This window comes from Exophiala viscosa (genome assembly GCF_022695815.1).
Source record: "Exophiala viscosa unplaced genomic scaffold EDD37scaffold_2, whole genome shotgun sequence".
In the NCBI taxonomy this organism is placed as follows: Eukaryota; Fungi; Ascomycota; class Eurotiomycetes; order Chaetothyriales; family Herpotrichiellaceae; genus Exophiala; species Exophiala viscosa.
Genome location: NW_026944354.1, coordinates 872,308 through 887,014, shown reverse-complemented (window position 1 = coordinate 887,014; position 14,707 = coordinate 872,308). Strand labels below are relative to the sequence as shown.

The 14,707-nt window shown below is 51.3% G+C and overlaps 8 protein-coding genes across 8 annotated transcripts; 3 read left to right on the top strand and 5 right to left on the bottom strand.

Moving 5' to 3' along the window:
* The first annotated feature begins 6 nt into the window (after positions 1–6).
* Positions 7–1,434, top strand: EDD37DRAFT_620789 (short-chain dehydrogenase/reductase). Its single transcript, XM_062815959.1, has one exon. It carries the CDS (start codon positions 158–160, stop codon positions 1,325–1,327), a length of 1,170 nt encoding a protein of 389 aa, XP_062672756.1. The 5' UTR covers positions 7–157; the 3' UTR covers positions 1,328–1,434.
* A 239-nt stretch (positions 1,435–1,673) lies between these two features.
* EDD37DRAFT_620788 (dihydroflavonol-4-reductase) lies at positions 1,674–3,238 on the top strand. The gene has a single exon (XM_062815958.1). It carries the CDS (start codon positions 2,032–2,034, stop codon positions 3,112–3,114), a length of 1,083 nt encoding a protein of 360 aa, XP_062672755.1. The 5' UTR covers positions 1,674–2,031; the 3' UTR covers positions 3,115–3,238.
* EDD37DRAFT_620787 (DNA repair protein RAD50) lies at positions 3,239–5,682 on the bottom strand. Its single transcript, XM_062815957.1, has one exon. It carries the CDS (start codon positions 5,246–5,248, stop codon positions 3,392–3,394), a length of 1,857 nt encoding a protein of 618 aa, XP_062672754.1. The 5' UTR covers positions 5,249–5,682; the 3' UTR covers positions 3,239–3,391.
* A 204-nt stretch (positions 5,683–5,886) lies between these two features.
* On the bottom strand, positions 5,887–8,143 carry EDD37DRAFT_620786 (uncharacterized protein). The gene is made up of 2 exons (XM_062815956.1): positions 7,327–8,143; positions 5,887–7,270 (listed from the first exon to the last, which is right to left on the bottom strand). Exons 1-2 carry the CDS (start codon positions 7,724–7,726, stop codon positions 6,324–6,326), a joined length of 1,347 nt encoding a protein of 448 aa, XP_062672753.1. The 5' UTR covers positions 7,727–8,143; the 3' UTR covers positions 5,887–6,323.
* EDD37DRAFT_620783 (uncharacterized protein) lies at positions 8,144–9,380 on the bottom strand. Its single transcript, XM_062815955.1, has 2 exons — positions 8,923–9,380; positions 8,144–8,872 (listed from the first exon to the last, which is right to left on the bottom strand). Exons 1-2 carry the CDS (start codon positions 8,951–8,953, stop codon positions 8,544–8,546), a joined length of 360 nt encoding a protein of 119 aa, XP_062672752.1. The 5' UTR covers positions 8,954–9,380; the 3' UTR covers positions 8,144–8,543.
* Positions 9,343–11,155, bottom strand: EDD37DRAFT_620781 (MC family mitochondrial carrier protein). The gene is made up of 5 exons (XM_062815954.1): positions 10,898–11,155; positions 10,529–10,805; positions 10,057–10,475; positions 9,677–10,004; positions 9,343–9,620 (listed from the first exon to the last, which is right to left on the bottom strand). The coding sequence occupies exons 2-5, from the start codon at positions 10,799–10,801 to the stop codon at positions 9,507–9,509; spliced, it is 1,134 nt and encodes a 377-aa protein (XP_062672751.1). The 5' UTR covers positions 10,802–10,805; positions 10,898–11,155; the 3' UTR covers positions 9,343–9,506.
* On the top strand, positions 11,149–12,358 carry EDD37DRAFT_620778 (transcription initiation factor TFIID subunit D8). Its single transcript, XM_062815953.1, has 2 exons — positions 11,149–12,254; positions 12,336–12,358. The coding sequence occupies exon 1, from the start codon at positions 11,376–11,378 to the stop codon at positions 11,928–11,930; it is 555 nt and encodes a 184-aa protein (XP_062672750.1). The 5' UTR covers positions 11,149–11,375; the 3' UTR covers positions 11,931–12,254; positions 12,336–12,358.
* On the bottom strand, positions 11,951–14,453 carry EDD37DRAFT_235822 (uncharacterized protein). Its single transcript, XM_062810546.1, has 5 exons — positions 13,961–14,453; positions 13,725–13,890; positions 13,639–13,666; positions 13,489–13,583; positions 11,951–13,425 (listed from the first exon to the last, which is right to left on the bottom strand). The coding sequence occupies exons 1-5, from the start codon at positions 14,152–14,154 to the stop codon at positions 11,971–11,973; spliced, it is 1,938 nt and encodes a 645-aa protein (XP_062672749.1). The 5' UTR covers positions 14,155–14,453; the 3' UTR covers positions 11,951–11,970.
* Positions 14,454–14,707: the final 254 nt, after the last annotated feature.

The following is a 14,707-nucleotide window of genomic DNA, read 5'->3' as shown; positions in this document are numbered from 1 at the left end:
TCATCTGGCATCTGGCGATCGACCAATCATTACACGTTATGCGCAGCGTCGGGGCAACATTCAAGTGACGTCCTCGATGTTTCAACACGGGAAGGTTTAGTTGAGACATCCATGGATATGGTCACGACGATCTCTCCGGACGAAAGTTGTCGCGCACATGTCGTCGATCCCAGCAAATGATCTGAGCAATCAAGAAGGCGACAAACTACAAAAGACGAGTGTATCCCTGGAAGTTGGGGACCAAATACCAAACGTAACAACAACAAACAGCACATCACTCCCAGGCTTGTCCCAATTACAGGAAGTCTTCGAACTCGGCACAGGTCTACTTCTACCCTACGCCTTTCAACCCCTGAAAGCTATCGAAACACATCTCCCTGGTCTCGCCAGCATGTGGCCCTTTGACATCACTTCATCCTTCAACCCGTCCAAGGACATTCCCGACCTGTCCGGCAAAGTCATTCTAGTGACAGGCGGCAACAATGGTCTCGGCAAAGAAACCATCCTCCAACTGGCCAAACACAATCCACACAAGATCTTCATGGCCTCACGAACAGAATCCAAGGCTCGCGACGCCATCGCCTCCATCAAATCGCAGATCTCGCAGGACGTGGACATCGAGTACCTCCAACTCGACCTCGCTTCCCTACCGTCAATCAAGAAGGCGGCCGATCAAGTCACCACACGCACCGACCGTCTCGATATCCTCGTTCTCAATGCCGGCATCATGGCCGTGCCTTCAGCCAAGACCGCCGCCGGACAAGAGATCCAGCTCGGTACCAACCATGTCGGCCACTTCCTCTTGACCAAACTCCTGCTCCCCACCCTGGATCACACGGCAAAGAAGTACAGCCCGGATGTGCGCATCATCTCCCTCTCGTCCGCAGCATGGCAAATGGCTCCCAACATCGATACCATCGTTTCCACGGAAAAACTCCTCGCTCAAAAGCCATGGACATGTTACGGAGCGTCCAAGGCCGCCAACGTAATGTTCGCGGCAGAGCTGGCGAGGCGATACCCGCAATTCACCAGCGTCTCGCTGCATCCCGGCATGATCAAGACTGACTTGTACACGCCCAACCTCGAGGTGAACCCACTCGTGAGGTACGGATCGTCGTTGATGGGCGGGCTGATTTTCCAGACTATCGAAGCTGGTGCGTTAAATCAGCTGTGGTTGGCGGCAGGTGCTAGGAAAGAGGAGATCAAGAACGGACAATTCTACACGCCTGTCGGCAAGGTCAACAATAACAAGTGGGCGACTAATGCTAAGGACGGAGAGAGGCTGTGGGAATGGACTGAGCAGGAATTGAAGAACGCTGGCTACTGATCGAAAATACCCTTGTGATCTTCTTGTCCCTTTTCCTCGACAGCATGGAGTTGGGAATTTTTTTTCGATATTGTGTCAGATAGAAAGTATATCATGTCTCCCATCTACTTCTTTTGCATCTCACTTTCATCCTTCAGAGCGGCCAAGACTTTACCTGAACATTGACCGAATCCAAATGGGAGAAGAGCTAGAGTATTGGCTGCTCTGCAGCATCACAAGTGTGGTCTGGAATGGATATGGCGTGCACTGACTTACTATTTGGAAAAGGTATGTGGAATACTCAACGCTACAGCCAACTTTGGTAGTTGCAGGTATAGATATATGATGAGGTAAATAAAACCTGTACAAATACCGTATGTGGTGTCCTGCTTGCATAAGCCCATACTCCTCAGCCTATGCCAGCTGTGCAAGGGGGATGGTGCAGAAGTCCGCTTTCTAAGCTCACAGCAGCACCCAAAAAAGATTAATCAACATTCAATGTTTTCTATATATTCACGCCAGCTCCAGCATCACTCGATATATTCAGGTTCAAAATATAAAAACTCCAGATTACCTTCACACATCGACAAGGGGGTACCTTCTCAAAGCCGCAAGCTGAACGGCAGCCCGAGCCATCACTACTTTCAAGCTACCCCTGTCACAATCATCGTCAGCCTCGTCACCCGACAGCAGCACCGGTAACTAGCACCAGCACCACCCTCACCATGGGATCAACAACATCACCCTCCGACAAGATCATCCTAGTGACCGGCATAAACGGCTACATAGCCTCACATATCGGCCTAATCCTCCTCCAAAAAGGCTATATTGTCAGGGGAACATCACGCTCAGAATCCGCCCACGCCCACCTCATCTCCGGCGCCTTCAAATCTTTTGCGGACAGATACCAACACGCTGTCGTCCCCGACATCACCGCACCCGGAGCCTTCGACGACGCCGTGCGCTCTGTCCACGCCATAATCCACACAGCATCACCCGTGGACTTCACACTCACCAGCGTCGAAGCCTTCATCCGCCCTGCCGTCGACGGCACACTAAGTATCCTCAACAGTGCGCTGGTTCACGCCGGTCCCCAACTGGCAAGTGTGGTAGTGACATCCTCCGTCGCCGCCGTCGTGGATAAATGGCGCCAACCACCGACCCACGCATACTCCGAGGCCGATTGGAATATATCAGGCGAAAGCGTCGTGCGAGAAACGTTCACCGCGCCCGTAGCTTACGGCGCGAGCAAAGCCGCGGCCGAGGGTGCGCTATGGGACTTCGTGGCCACGCATGAACCCGCTCAGCGCTGGTCCGTATCAGCAGTCAACCCCGGGGTAGTGACAGGTCCGCCTGTCTCGTTTCCCGAAACCCCCGAGAAGCTCAACGAGACACTCGCGCCCATATGGCGGGTGTATAGCGGCAGCCAGGAAATGCCGCCTCAGATCGGTGGCGCAAGTTACATCGATGTCCGTGACGTGGCGGATATGCATATATGGTGCGTCGAACATCCTGATCAGGCGAATGGTCAGCGCTACCTCATGACAAACGGCAAGGCTCCGCCACAGGCTGCTGCGGATTTTTTGCGAGAGAAGTTTCCGGACCGGGATATCGTTGAGGGGACGCCCGGACTGGGATACAGAAAGGACGACTATTGGTTTGTCGAGGGCGAGCCGAGTCTCGTTGCGAATAAGGCGTATAAGGCTCTGGGGGTGGAGAGGTTCATCAGGTATGATAAGTCGATCCTGGATACTGTTGAGGCTTTTGAGAGACGATGGCCCGGGTATGCGAAGAACTTGAAGCGGTGATGATCTGCACTGCACGGGCATGTGTCTCGGATATGGGATGTTCGACTTAGATGGCATGAATAGATGATACAATATTTCATAGATAGGACAGAGCTTCCTGGGTCACCGAATAAGGAGGAAAAGTCTTCAAGAACGATGCAATGCTCATGTTGATGACTGTACAGTGAAAGGAACTCCCGCTTGTATCGCTAATCTAAACAGTAAACATTTTTTCCCCATGAACATGTAGATGAACGCCAGCTCCTGAATGCATTTTTGGATTCCATGTTGTCCGCACCTAATGGACTCCCTTTTCAGCATCAGCCTCAAGGGAAGTCTTCCTAGCCTTCTTCTCCGCGATGTTGACTTGTCTTACTCTCTCCTGTTCTTCAAGACCAGTCACTGCCTTTTCATGCTGCCTGCTCAACTCCTTCCTTGTAATGAACATGCTGATGAAGATGCCAAACGCTGCAAACGCCGTGTAAAAGATCCACATTTTCTGTAGACTCGAGGTATATGCAAGGTTGATAGCCTGCCTTTTCGCCCCTGTAAGCGTCCGAACAATGGAAGTGGTGGCGCCGAAGCTGGAGCTGGTCAGTTCGCCCGCCAGCTTAGCTCCAAGTACCTCCCGAAGTGCTGCATTCTTCTTGGCAAGCTCATTATTGAAAACCACACCACCTAGAACCACAGAGATCGAGGTTGCCAAATTCCGCACAAAGCCAAAAGTGGCGGTTGCTACCGCAATATCGTGACCTTGGACGTGACTTTGCAGCGCAATCAGTGGGCTCTGGAAATTGGGCCCAACTCCTATGCCGGCTATGATCTGGAAGATGATGATCTTGGCCCAATTCGGGTAGGGGTCCAGGTCAATGAAGAGACCGTACCCAAGAGTCATCAAGATCAAGCCAAACCAGATGGGTGGTCGGAAACGACCCGTCTTCTTGATAAATATGCCTGCTGTCGCTGAAGTGAAGGACAAACTGAGGACCAGTGGGAACAGGTAGACACCACTGAGAAGAGGTGTGGCGCCAATGACCGTCTGGAAATAGATGGGTAGATAGTAGCTGCTGGCAATAAAGACGAAGCCATGGATGAAACAGACTCCCAGCGAGGCGAGATTCGATGGGTCCTTGAAGAGTCGTAGAGGGATGACGGGGTATTTGGCGACCTTCCACTCAATGATGAAGAACAAAACGATGGTGGCGACTCCAAAGATGATGAGGCAAAGCGTGTATGCACTGTCCCAGGGATGATCAGTACCACCAGATTCCATGCCGAACAGGAACATGACAACTCCGCCAATGATCGCGAGGACACCGAGCCAGTCAATTGCTTTGACGCCGGCCCAGAAAGGAGTCTTGGGTGTTTCGAGCTTGAGGAAGAAGGTGAGGAGGACCAACGAGAGACCGTCCAGTGGCAGATTGATGTAGAAGCACCACCGCCAGGAGACACCCTCCGTAAAACCGCCTCCAATGACAGGACCGACGCCTGAGGCAATAGCCCAGACCATGCCTAGAATGCCGTACCACTTTGGACGGTCTCTCATGCTGAAAAGATCGGCCACACAAATGTTAACAAGGATGACCAGGCCACCACCTCCGATGCCCTGAATGACTCGTCCGCCAATAAGCATTCCAATGGTCACGCTGACGGCTGCAATCAGGCTTCCAACCATAAAGATGACGTTTGCAAGTATGATCATGGGCTTCCGACCCCATATGTCGGAAAGCTTTCCCCAGAGAGGGACACTGGCAGCGTTTGCGAGGAGGTAAGCGCTACCGACCCAAGTGTAGCCTGAGGTACTGGCATGAAAATGGGCGGCAATGGTGGGTAAAGCGGTCGTGATGATGGTGACATCGAGAGCGGCAAGGAACAGAGCCATGCAGAGTGAGAACATGATGATGGCGATTCTTCCTTTGGAAAATTGATCCGCTCTGGACTCCTGCTTGGTCAAGTCATTTTTGGAAGGCTGCTCAATCGGCATGTCTGCAGAGGCTTCATCTGCTTGAGTCTCTAAAGTGTCAGTGCTGGAAATTGTTGGCCTGTGTTCGATTTCGGGTTCTGCTTGAGCAGCGACAGGGTTGGCAGGGACGGCGTCTTCGCCCTGCAGACCTTCTCCCGCCGCTTCGAGTGTGCGTTCGGCTTCGTTCGTCATTATGTGAATGTGAAAGTGAGGCTCGATATATTGGGCGTAGGATTTCTTTGGTCTTCGATGCCCAGTTGCCAAATACAATTCGAGGCTCTGCGTTGCCTGATATCCAGAAGGTTGACTTGACTGCAGTGTCGTTATAATGAGGAATCTCCGAGAGAAGCAACAAAAAACTCAAAGCCCGAGCGTTTGAATTTGTTTTGGGTGGCCAACCGCTACTGAAAGGATGGTTTGCCTCCTGCCCAATCTTGAAAAGAAAGATTCTATAGATGCCGTCGAAGAAAACGAATGCGACAAAGGCAACTATGAAATAAGAGACATGAAAAAATGCGTTATGAGTCAAAACGATGTCGTAAAGACTAGTAATAGTCGGTTGGCGGCTGGGGATGAAGCCGGTGCAGCAAACAAAAGACGATATTTTGATGTACGAAGCAGAGAATGTGCAAGCTTTTGGAGTAGCGAATCGATGACGCGCAGGAAGTCGTGATCAACTGCTCTAGGCACTTCTAGGTAATCATTTCAGTGTGTTCTGGGTACTCCGCATCTCCAGTTGTCGCTAGCCGTCATATGCATCCAATCACGAATGTAAGTGCGTAGATATATCGTACAAGCGAGCGAAGGTGTATTTCCTTTGACATCGTACTTCGGTTCTATTAGTCGTTTGGGAACCGTCCACTCATCAACACCACAAAGTTCCGGCTTCATCTCACGCCGGGGCCGTGTCACGTGTAGCATCACGTGGCCTTCATAGGCATCGATGGATAGAGATTTTGATGAAGAGATGCTGATACCATCATTGTTCTGAATTGTTGGGTATCGATCCTCCAACAACATACGAGATTTGAACTACAGGTATATCATCCATGCCATGCTACCCTGCTGCCACCTCATATACACGTTTGCGAAAGGCCTCGGAAATGTCAACGCTATCAGACGTGTACCCCCGTGTTTCTGTCAATGTTTCAGCAACACTCTGTGCGATCAGTAATCAACTCCCAATGATGCCATGAAAGAAAAAAGGCCGTGTCACTTTCATCCGCAGAATAACAACAAAAGAGACCCCGTTGTATCAGGTCAACTGCTAATTCAAAGCCTGGCCACAATTCAGACAACTCATCTTCATCTGCCAGATTTTTGGTTCGAACCCAGCCGACGATTTGCTGCTCGACGTCGCAACGTACTGAGTCACCGTCGCATAATGTGTATCGTCTTCTCCTTCTCTTTGCACCTTGTTGATTTTGCCCTCCAGCTTGCCCGTCCACGGCTTCTTGCCGCCAGACGATGCTTTGAGCTTCTTGTTGCCCTTGCTTACGGCCACCGTCTCCAAAGGGGCTTTTGTTGCGTGGACACCATCTGCTCCAAACCTGTGGACGACATTTGCTATAGTCTCTCCCATTTTCTGAACCAGACCTTTCGACTCGTCCTTCTCTTGTACCTCGTTGGTAAGTGCACCCTTTTTGAACTTCTCCCAGGCTCGTTCTTCGATGGCCTTGGTCAGACATGCTTCATGATTCCACATGCCACATCCAACTGTATGACACTGGTACATATCCACATTCGGGTTGTCGTAGCCGCCACATATGCAAAACGTCCTAAGCTTGCTCAGTGCCGTGTTCGGATCAGCCGATAGTTTCGTCAGGTCCAGCGTTTGTCGCCAGTACCGCTCCTGGAGAACCGTCTTATTCGAGTCGTCATTCTCATCCCATTGACTGATTTCGGCATGACTGGCAATCGTCTGCGCTTCAATAATATCCACATGGTTGCTCAAAACTAGCTCCCGTTTTCCGTGATAGGGCTGTCGGCCCATGGGTAATTCTTCAGGCCAGTATAGCCAGAATACTCGGACGTAAACCTTTTCCTGGTTTTCTGCTCTGAATTCTGTGATCAATCCGACCCAGAGATTCTCCTTGTCATATTGTAACTTCTCGTCTTCGGTTGCGTCAGCCGGAGGAGACGGAGGTATGGGGTTGTGGCGGTTAACATAAACAATTTGGCCGGCCGAGTATACCACGACGAAGGGGTCCTTGACTGTAGAAGACATATCGGTCAGAGAGCGCATCAAGTCGTTTTCCCAGTAGACTCACATTTAGCATTTTTGAATTTCCCTAGCTTGGCCCATTTCGACCCGGGTCTCACTGCATAGTTGATCTTAAGTTGCGGTGCCAACGATGGAGCGTCCTGGCTAATATGGACGTCGTCGACCGCAGACGCTCTGTGTTTGCCGGCCTTGACGCGCTTAGGACGGTACGGACAATCAATGAAAAAATCCGAGCTGACTTCTGCTTCAATGGTTTCGGGAACGTCGCGCTCGCCCTCGCTAGTCCTTGATTGTTTACTCGGTCCGGCCTCATCTTCCATTTCACTGGCGCTGCGTTTGCGCCCGTTTGTATGCGACTGTTCGCCTTGCTCTTCGTTGTCACTTTCGCGAGGGGTTAACGGCATGTTTGACGGGTATGAATCTGCCGTAGCTGCCGCCGACGCCATCGGTTCGCGTCGAATCTTCTGCGCGCGCGCTAATTAGAGGAACGCGACACTCGAGACGGTTTGGAAGGACATCCGCAGGTGAAGGTCGAAAATTTCGCAACGCGACGGGAACTCGCCGTAGTGTGATCAGACGAAGAGAGCAGATAAGGTTGACGTCGCGTTGCCTGCGATTCGGATTGACCCTGGCCTTATGATAACAAGTACAAAAGTAGCCTTTCGAATATGGAGCGAGAAAGACAACGACGATATGGACAAGTTCAAATGAAGCAACGATGACGATGATCAACAAGAGCAAACTCTGAAACTCGGCGTGGAGGGTTTGTGTCGAACAACGGTGGCTGCTAAGCACTTAGTGAGCAGTGAGGTGCAGCCGGCAAAGCGGCTGGTGTCGAGAAATATGGGAAATGATGACTTGATAGGTGCCGCGGTGCCACCTCTTTTCCAAACAGCCCCTCCCGGAAAGTCCGCATGCTCGGTTAGCTTAGGCAAGGCCCGACCGACCACTCCACGCCTGAAGAGAAGGTTCCATGCTTTGCTTTCCACTTTGTCTGCAGCCTGCAGCATTTGTTATTCTGATAACTTCGTAGCCATACAGTATGTTACTGAGAGCAATGCGATAGGCATAGTGTTACGAGCCTCCAGTGATGCTGGAATCTATCATCCAACCAACATGTTCCATCAGTACGATATCTGCTCTCAAGCCGATCCCTGGCAGAACAGCAGAGCACGGCCTCTATTTCCATCATGCACCTCGGTATCGTGGGTATCGTTCGTGAATGCGTCATATATCACCGCGGACCAGCATCGGGCCAGCTCTTCATTTGTCTTTATGAAAGATGTTCTTCAGCTTATCTCCTAACCCTTCATGTTCCTTGTCATTGGAAATGTGTATATGCGCTTCATTCCCTGCTCCACCTCGTCCAACGTGGTGTGACTCTTGTTTGTCGAGTCTCACGGCAGTCTGAGGAATGATCTCAGCGTCGTTCGGTATCTTGCTGGGTGCCTCTCCGTCCGTGTCAATGTTGCCGACACCACCCCGTCCTGCCGAATATGGGCCATCTCCCTGATTGCCTACGGCTCCTTCACGGACAATCTCGCCATCGGTGTAGGCGACGTGCTCGGACTCCGGACCAATGTTCGCGGCGCCTAGCAACAGTGAGCTTGAGTTTGTGTAAAAGATTGAGTCAAGGTCTCACCACCGCGCCCATGCGATACGTTGCCGGACATGTTGTTCTTGAGAGCAGGCGGACCTGTAGGGATTGCGCTTTGAAACTGTCTATGCTATCACAGAGTTACGAACGGAGGAGCAGTGTGCGGAACGAGTAGAGGAGTAAGTGTTAGGTTACTTGATATGGAACAAATACCCGGGCAGGACCAAGAAATTCCAATGCCCTAAGACTAGACTACCTAGGCATTACAAGTACAATCGACAAAAAAGCACATCATATCAGAAGAAACCGACGAGGCCGACCATGAGCCATGGCATAATTCCATCACCATGATGACGTGGGATTGGCTCACGAAACGACTTACGTCTGCCAAGCCAGCCATCATATCAGACAAGCGATACTGGTAGGAGAAATACCTCGGGCAAGACAGGAAGACAGGAATAGCGATTTGCAGAGTAGAGAAACGAATTACTCCATTGGGCATATCTTGTACTGTTCATCATCCATCAGGCTGTGTGACCCGAAACCAATCATTAAGTTGGCTTCCGTCGTCAAGCCTCCCCCTAATCCAGGTACCAATTCAGCTGCGACAACCAATTTGTACCATAAATCTAGATCTTTGCCGTCTTCTTCTCTTCGCCACCACCTGTGGTTGGCAAGCCCATGAAGAGCTTGAACGAGTCGTAAATCATCCATTGCAGTCCAGTCAAGGTACCAATCATAACCTAAAGAGACATGCTGTTAGTGGGCTGTATTGGGCCGATAGATGTTGCTGACTCACAATTCTGACGGGCAAACCGTTCCACAGACCCCCAAAGCCGATCTTGGAATAGATACGGCTCAGGGCTCCGCCAAAGCTCTCACCCGGAGCACGCTCAGCGTTCAACTTGCTAACCATGACATCGGCCGGGTGGGAAACAATGGCGCAGAGAATACCAGCCAGATAACCACCAGTGAAGGCAACCGCAGTCTGAGCTCCCTTGTTGTAGTCGGACTTCTGACCTGGAAGATAGTTGTAGATGGCGGCGACAATGTTTTCGAAAGAGGCAAACTTCATCATGGTGTAGGGGATTTGTCGAGCCCAGAGAGGATAGAGACCCTTGTACAAGCTACTCGTCATAAGCATACGCCAAATCCCAACGAAGGCTCGGAAAAACTTACCCGCCCACACCTTCTTTGCTCGTGATGGATGAGATCCCTTGCAAGGTGCCGGTGAAAGTGGGTGGGATGGTAGTCTGCATCCTGACCTTGACAGCCTCAAATGGGCATAAACCGATATCGGCGATGAGCTCGGCAGATGCAGAGGCCGCCAAAAAGAGCACCGTCTTGTACCTGGTGGCATTTTCCTCGCCAGCAAGTTCACTGTAAAGGTGCTTGAAGTATTCATAAAACCCGTACTTGCCGGCGCCCTGGACCGAGTAGCCAACAAATGTAGGACCCCAGCCAGTGAAGATGCCGCGAACGCCCTCGGCACTGCCAATCTTTCTCCAAGCCTCAAAGTTGCCCTTGTAAAGGTTCGAGTTGACTTGACGACGACATTTGACCAAGTCGAGAGGTGTAACGGCTGTGTGAGTGGTGCCCTGCTCTTGGATTAGCTGCTGAAGCCCGCGCGAGGACTACATTGCGGACGTACGCAAGCTAGGATACCTCCCACGGTACACGCAGCATAATACTTGGCGGAGTAGAGCTCGATGCCTCCAACTTTGGCCTGAGCCTTCTCGCTGGCCCGGGCATACTCGTTCTGAGCAGCCTCACTCAGTTCCTTGGCCGAATCCGCAGCACTCCAGGCGGTGAAGACTGCGCGATCTTGACGTGGTTTGGTTGCGGGATCAGGGGGCTTGTAGTATGGAGATGTAGGAGTAAAGGCCTGGCACAGGACCGACGAGCTTGGGAAGAGTCCAACCATGGTGCTGGTGCGTGTTAGCTTATCTCCGGGCGTTGCAATGGACTGATAGGAAGCGTAAACCGCAGAGAGCTTCTCGGAATGCACGGAATTGATTACCTCAAGTCGTTATAGATGACTGTACTGCAGCAGGCGGAGTGGCCGCGAAACAAAGTAAGGGACGTTGGGTTATGACGATAAAGGAGGGAGGTGTGGTAGTTGGTAGATGCAGGATGCTACGGACTTACAGACAGGGTGCTCGTAGTAGGCATTGGCAAGCCGACGCGAGGGACCATGTTTCGTCACAGCCCAGCCGTGCCAGCTAAAAGCTCACACCCACTCGTTGGAGATCGCCGACAGCTACCCTAGCACCTAAACCATAAGTGCCTCCGCATCGATCAGATGCATGTGCACGTCACTCCTCACGCCCAAAAACAATCCACTGACACATCATTCCTGGACTTCACTGTCGTATCCGAACCGCGTCTGTTTAGGTGCGTCAAAGATTGCTTCTTATTGCTTCTTGTACCTTGGTATTTAAGACCCTCGAGTAACTGCCAGTGTTCCTGTCGACTTGCTACACTCGACAATAGCCATCATGAGCCATCTCGAGCAAGGCGTGCCTTTGGGTCAAACTATTGTGCCGCAGGCCTATGGACTCCCTCCGGACGAAGACGAACACGCTGCAAAACTGTCTGCTTGGGCAAACAAATATCGCGGTGCTACTGTGGCGGACTTGGACTTACCTCCTGCACTGTCTACCTCTCCCAGCACCTCCCTCTCTTCCGCCATGCTGTCAGCATCGTCGCACGACTACTCACATTTGACTGTCCTGTCTGAAGAGACACGGTCTTTGCTGGGTTACCTACCAATTGCCAAGTTGAAAAAGCTGTTCGAGTCCAACGAAATATCCCCTGACGATCCCGTCTCTAAGGCAATGATGTCATTCCAAAGAGGAGGAGGAAGGAAATATAAAGTCATCACAATGGAGACCGAGTTGTGGGAACTTGAAGGCTTCTTTGACAATGTTGGACCACTTGCAACTGGTGCGACCCAAGATTTCGCTGTGGTCACGGATGGAAGTCGCAAATTTGTACTCGGCATCTGCACCCGGGACGATCTGGAAACATTTGTCAAGAGACGCCCAGCTTAGGACTTGTTATCAAGCCGGCTTCCATGGTCCAACCTTAACTTCACACTATGAATAGTGTCCTCCCTCCACGACTACCGCCGAAAGTGTGACTGCTTGTATCAACAATATCTATCTCACCCCCTTGCAAAGAATCAAGCAGTGCGAAGCAGCGATTACTAGAGGTGAAAAGGACCTTGAATGTCTTGCTCGGATCGTCGACATGGTTTCTCAGCACCTTGACCAATTGCTCAACTTCGAACCCTCTTTCGGCCTCGAACTCTTCAACACCGTCGATAACACACAGCATTAATGGTGGCATCAGGGTGAGCACCTTGCTGAATACATGCAAGGCTCCCTCCCAGCTTGTCCCATCGAGATTTCCGAAGTCTGCATAGATACTGATTCCTGTTTGGTTGCCCGTCGCAGGTATTAGATCCAGAAGTTGATACGTCAAGGAATATATCAATCCCACAAGAGGATTGTTGTCGCGAAGATTCTCTTCCGTCTCTTGGGAGGAATTTTGTCGGCAGAAAAATGAGATGATGGGCGCTCTCAGTGCATCGGCCGACAATACCAACCGATTGGCGACCAAAGATATCTCTGGAACATTACCCAACATTGAGGAGTATTCCAGATAGAGCATGGTGGAGCTGGTTGCTTCCAGAAAATTACCCAGGGCAATCACGACTCGTTCGTGTGTCGTCTGTGGAAGGAGTTCTGCTGGCTCATCCAAAGTTCGACCGCCTTCCGAGACGTAGACAAGCAATTTTTCAACCTGACTTCGCATTTGCAAGATACGTTGTTCTGGCCCTCCTTTCTGGAAGGCTTGACTTTTGTCGGTGCCAGAGTTACTTTCATATGCCAGGAGGTTACGTTGCACATACAACAACTGCTTCCCATTTTCGTCCATGAACTGGTCGTGGATATCAGTCCGAACATTTTCTTGAAGAAGGTTCTTGCCAGAATCGGCAATAGCTTTGAATGAGGCCTGGGTATCCTGCACTTGCTGATAGAGGGCCGCGAGGATTTGCCGTCGTGTCTCTTCATGATTCAATCTGTTTTGCTCCTCGAGCCTTCTGGCCTGAGCCGCGAATTGATCAACTAAAGACTGGGCAATCGCTCTCATCTCGCCCGATAAACCTGCTCGTTGGTCTTCAATGTCCCGTCGAAGGTCTTCCACGGTAAGTCTGGTGTACCTGCCCTCGGCAGCCGCCGCGATGTCCGAGGTCCTGCCAACAGCTTCAGATAGGCGCTGTACATTCTCCAGAGCACTAGCAAACTGCTTGTGGAAGCCGTCATGCATTGAGTTGCGGAATTTGGCGAGGCTGTTGGAGCTGTACCATACTGCGACGTCACCAAGTAAAAGGAAGACAGCAGTATAGAATTTTGCCACGGCTCGCTGGACAGCTTCACCTGGGAACAGTCTGGACTCGCTTTCGACCATGGAGGCCGATTCGTTGATGACCTCCATCACGGTGGCCAATTCTTCGACAGTGTCAGTGTGCTGAACGGAGGCCTACATCTCGACTTAGCCATGTAATGCAAATCTGCAACATTCGGCTGAGAAGTGCGCACTTACATTCACCAACACAGATGCTGCCCAGCATATCACCGACGTATACTCACTAGCCGATGGTATGAAGCTGAACAGATTCGAGTGGACTCTGAATTTTCCTGGCGGCATGCGTCAGCTTGGAAGATTCAGAAAGAATCATCTCGAGTGAAGTACCCATGATTTTGTGGAAGGTCCGTTGCACCTGTGCCATCATCAGCCCTCGACACGTGAGAAGTCATAGAAAGCTGGCTGTCACATACCGACCCTCCATGAAGTCTCTTCTTACTCTCCCATTTGACCTTTGCATCGTCCACCGCTTTCTGGAAGTCTTGAAACGTCCATACCTTGTTGGGATCATTGGGAGCGAGCTGCTGCAGCGCCTTGGCCAGTTGCGTCTTCTCATTCCCAAGGAATTGAACCTCAAGGCTATAATAGTGGTTGGTATAAATAGTTCGGAGCGGTTGTCTCGGTCCGTGCCGGCCTCAATATTGCTTACCTTGTCGTCCCTGTGCCAGCGAAATAGCCCTGAAGCTCAAGCTTCTCTTGTGCTTTTTGCCTCTGTGCATCGTCCACCAAAGAAGTCATCAGAATTGTCGGGTCGGCAGTCCCAGCACTTTGCAAGGCGAAGTCCTGCACGACGCAGGCACTCAAGGCTGCTGATGCTTGATCGTCGGTCGAATTAGGCGCCATGTCCTGTCATGCTGAAATGCAGCAAAAGTTGCCCATGTCAAATGTCCATCAAGCCATCAGCTTTGCACAGCAGGCCTCTTTCGATGTTGAGGAAGCGTTGCAATTCGACTGAAATATGAAGGGACGGTCTATAGCCTTGGACATGCGGCTGAAGCTTCATCCTGCTTGGAGTGTCTGTTCGTGATGCCATTGAGGCTGTTGGCCCCAAAGTCTGCATTCGGTGAAACTCCTAACGTCAACTTCGCCAATTAGTTGAGGTTTCAGGTCGACCTGAACGAATGAGCATCGCCTACTGTACGAGAATAGGGCACCAGGAGCAAGGCAGTGCTATCTACTGGTCCTGAATTGCCAGGGTTGGCGGGGTTGGTCGCCTGATGCCGCCCGCATCGTGGCGCGCCGCGCAAGTGGGCAGGTAGTGTGTCATCCGTCTCCAGTATGCTGCCTCCCAGACACTTGAGTAAACCTCAATCGACTCTGCTCTCATTGAGGGTTGTCCCTCTTGCAAAGACTGTCCTGTTGACCTTTAGCAGGGACAGACTCTTGTAAGCTTTGT

Excerpts from the sequence above, each read along its gene's own strand:
- EDD37DRAFT_620781 (XM_062815954.1), bottom strand. The coding sequence starts at position 10,801 with ATGGTTGGACTCTTCCCAAGCTCGTCGGTCCTGTGCCAGGCCTTTACT. Across the intron at positions 10,476-10,528 it reads TGGGAGGTATCCTAGCTTGC|GGCACCACTCACACAGCCGT; the intron begins GTACGTCCGCAA and ends ATCCAAGAGCAG. Across the intron at positions 10,005-10,056 it reads AGCAAAGAAGGTGTGGGCGG|CTTGTACAAGGGTCTCTATC; the intron begins GTAAGTTTTTCC and ends TATGACGAGTAG.
- EDD37DRAFT_620783 (XM_062815955.1), bottom strand. The coding sequence starts at position 8,953 with ATGTCCGGCAACGTATCGCATGGGCGCGGTG. Across the intron at positions 8,873-8,922 it reads CGTATCGCATGGGCGCGGTG|GCGCCGCGAACATTGGTCCG; the intron begins GTGAGACCTTGA and ends CACTGTTGCTAG.
- EDD37DRAFT_620789 (XM_062815959.1), top strand. The coding sequence starts at position 158 with ATGTCGTCGATCCCAGCAAATGATCTGAGCAATCAAGAAGGCGACAAA.
- EDD37DRAFT_620788 (XM_062815958.1), top strand. The coding sequence starts at position 2,032 with ATGGGATCAACAACATCACCCTCCGACAAGATCATCCTAGTGACCGGC.
- EDD37DRAFT_235822 (XM_062810546.1), bottom strand. The coding sequence starts at position 14,154 with ATGGCGCCTAATTCGACCGACGATCAAGCATCAGCAGCCTTGAGTGCC. Across the intron at positions 13,891-13,960 it reads GCTGGCACAGGGACGACAAG|CCTTGAGGTTCAATTCCTTG; the intron begins GTAAGCAATATT and ends CCACTATTATAG. Across the intron at positions 13,426-13,488 it reads CAGCATCTGTGTTGGTGAAT|GCCTCCGTTCAGCACACTGA; the intron begins GTAAGTGCGCAC and ends GTCGAGATGTAG.
- EDD37DRAFT_620778 (XM_062815953.1), top strand. The coding sequence starts at position 11,376 with ATGAGCCATCTCGAGCAAGGCGTGCCTTTGGGTCAAACTATTGTGCCG.
- EDD37DRAFT_620786 (XM_062815956.1), bottom strand. The coding sequence starts at position 7,726 with ATGGCGTCGGCGGCAGCTACGGCAGATTCATACCCGTCAAACATGCCG. Across the intron at positions 7,271-7,326 it reads GAAATTCAAAAATGCTAAAT|TCAAGGACCCCTTCGTCGTG; the intron begins GTGAGTCTACTG and ends TGTCTTCTACAG.
- EDD37DRAFT_620787 (XM_062815957.1), bottom strand. The coding sequence starts at position 5,248 with ATGACGAACGAAGCCGAACGCACACTCGAAGCGGCGGGAGAAGGTCTG.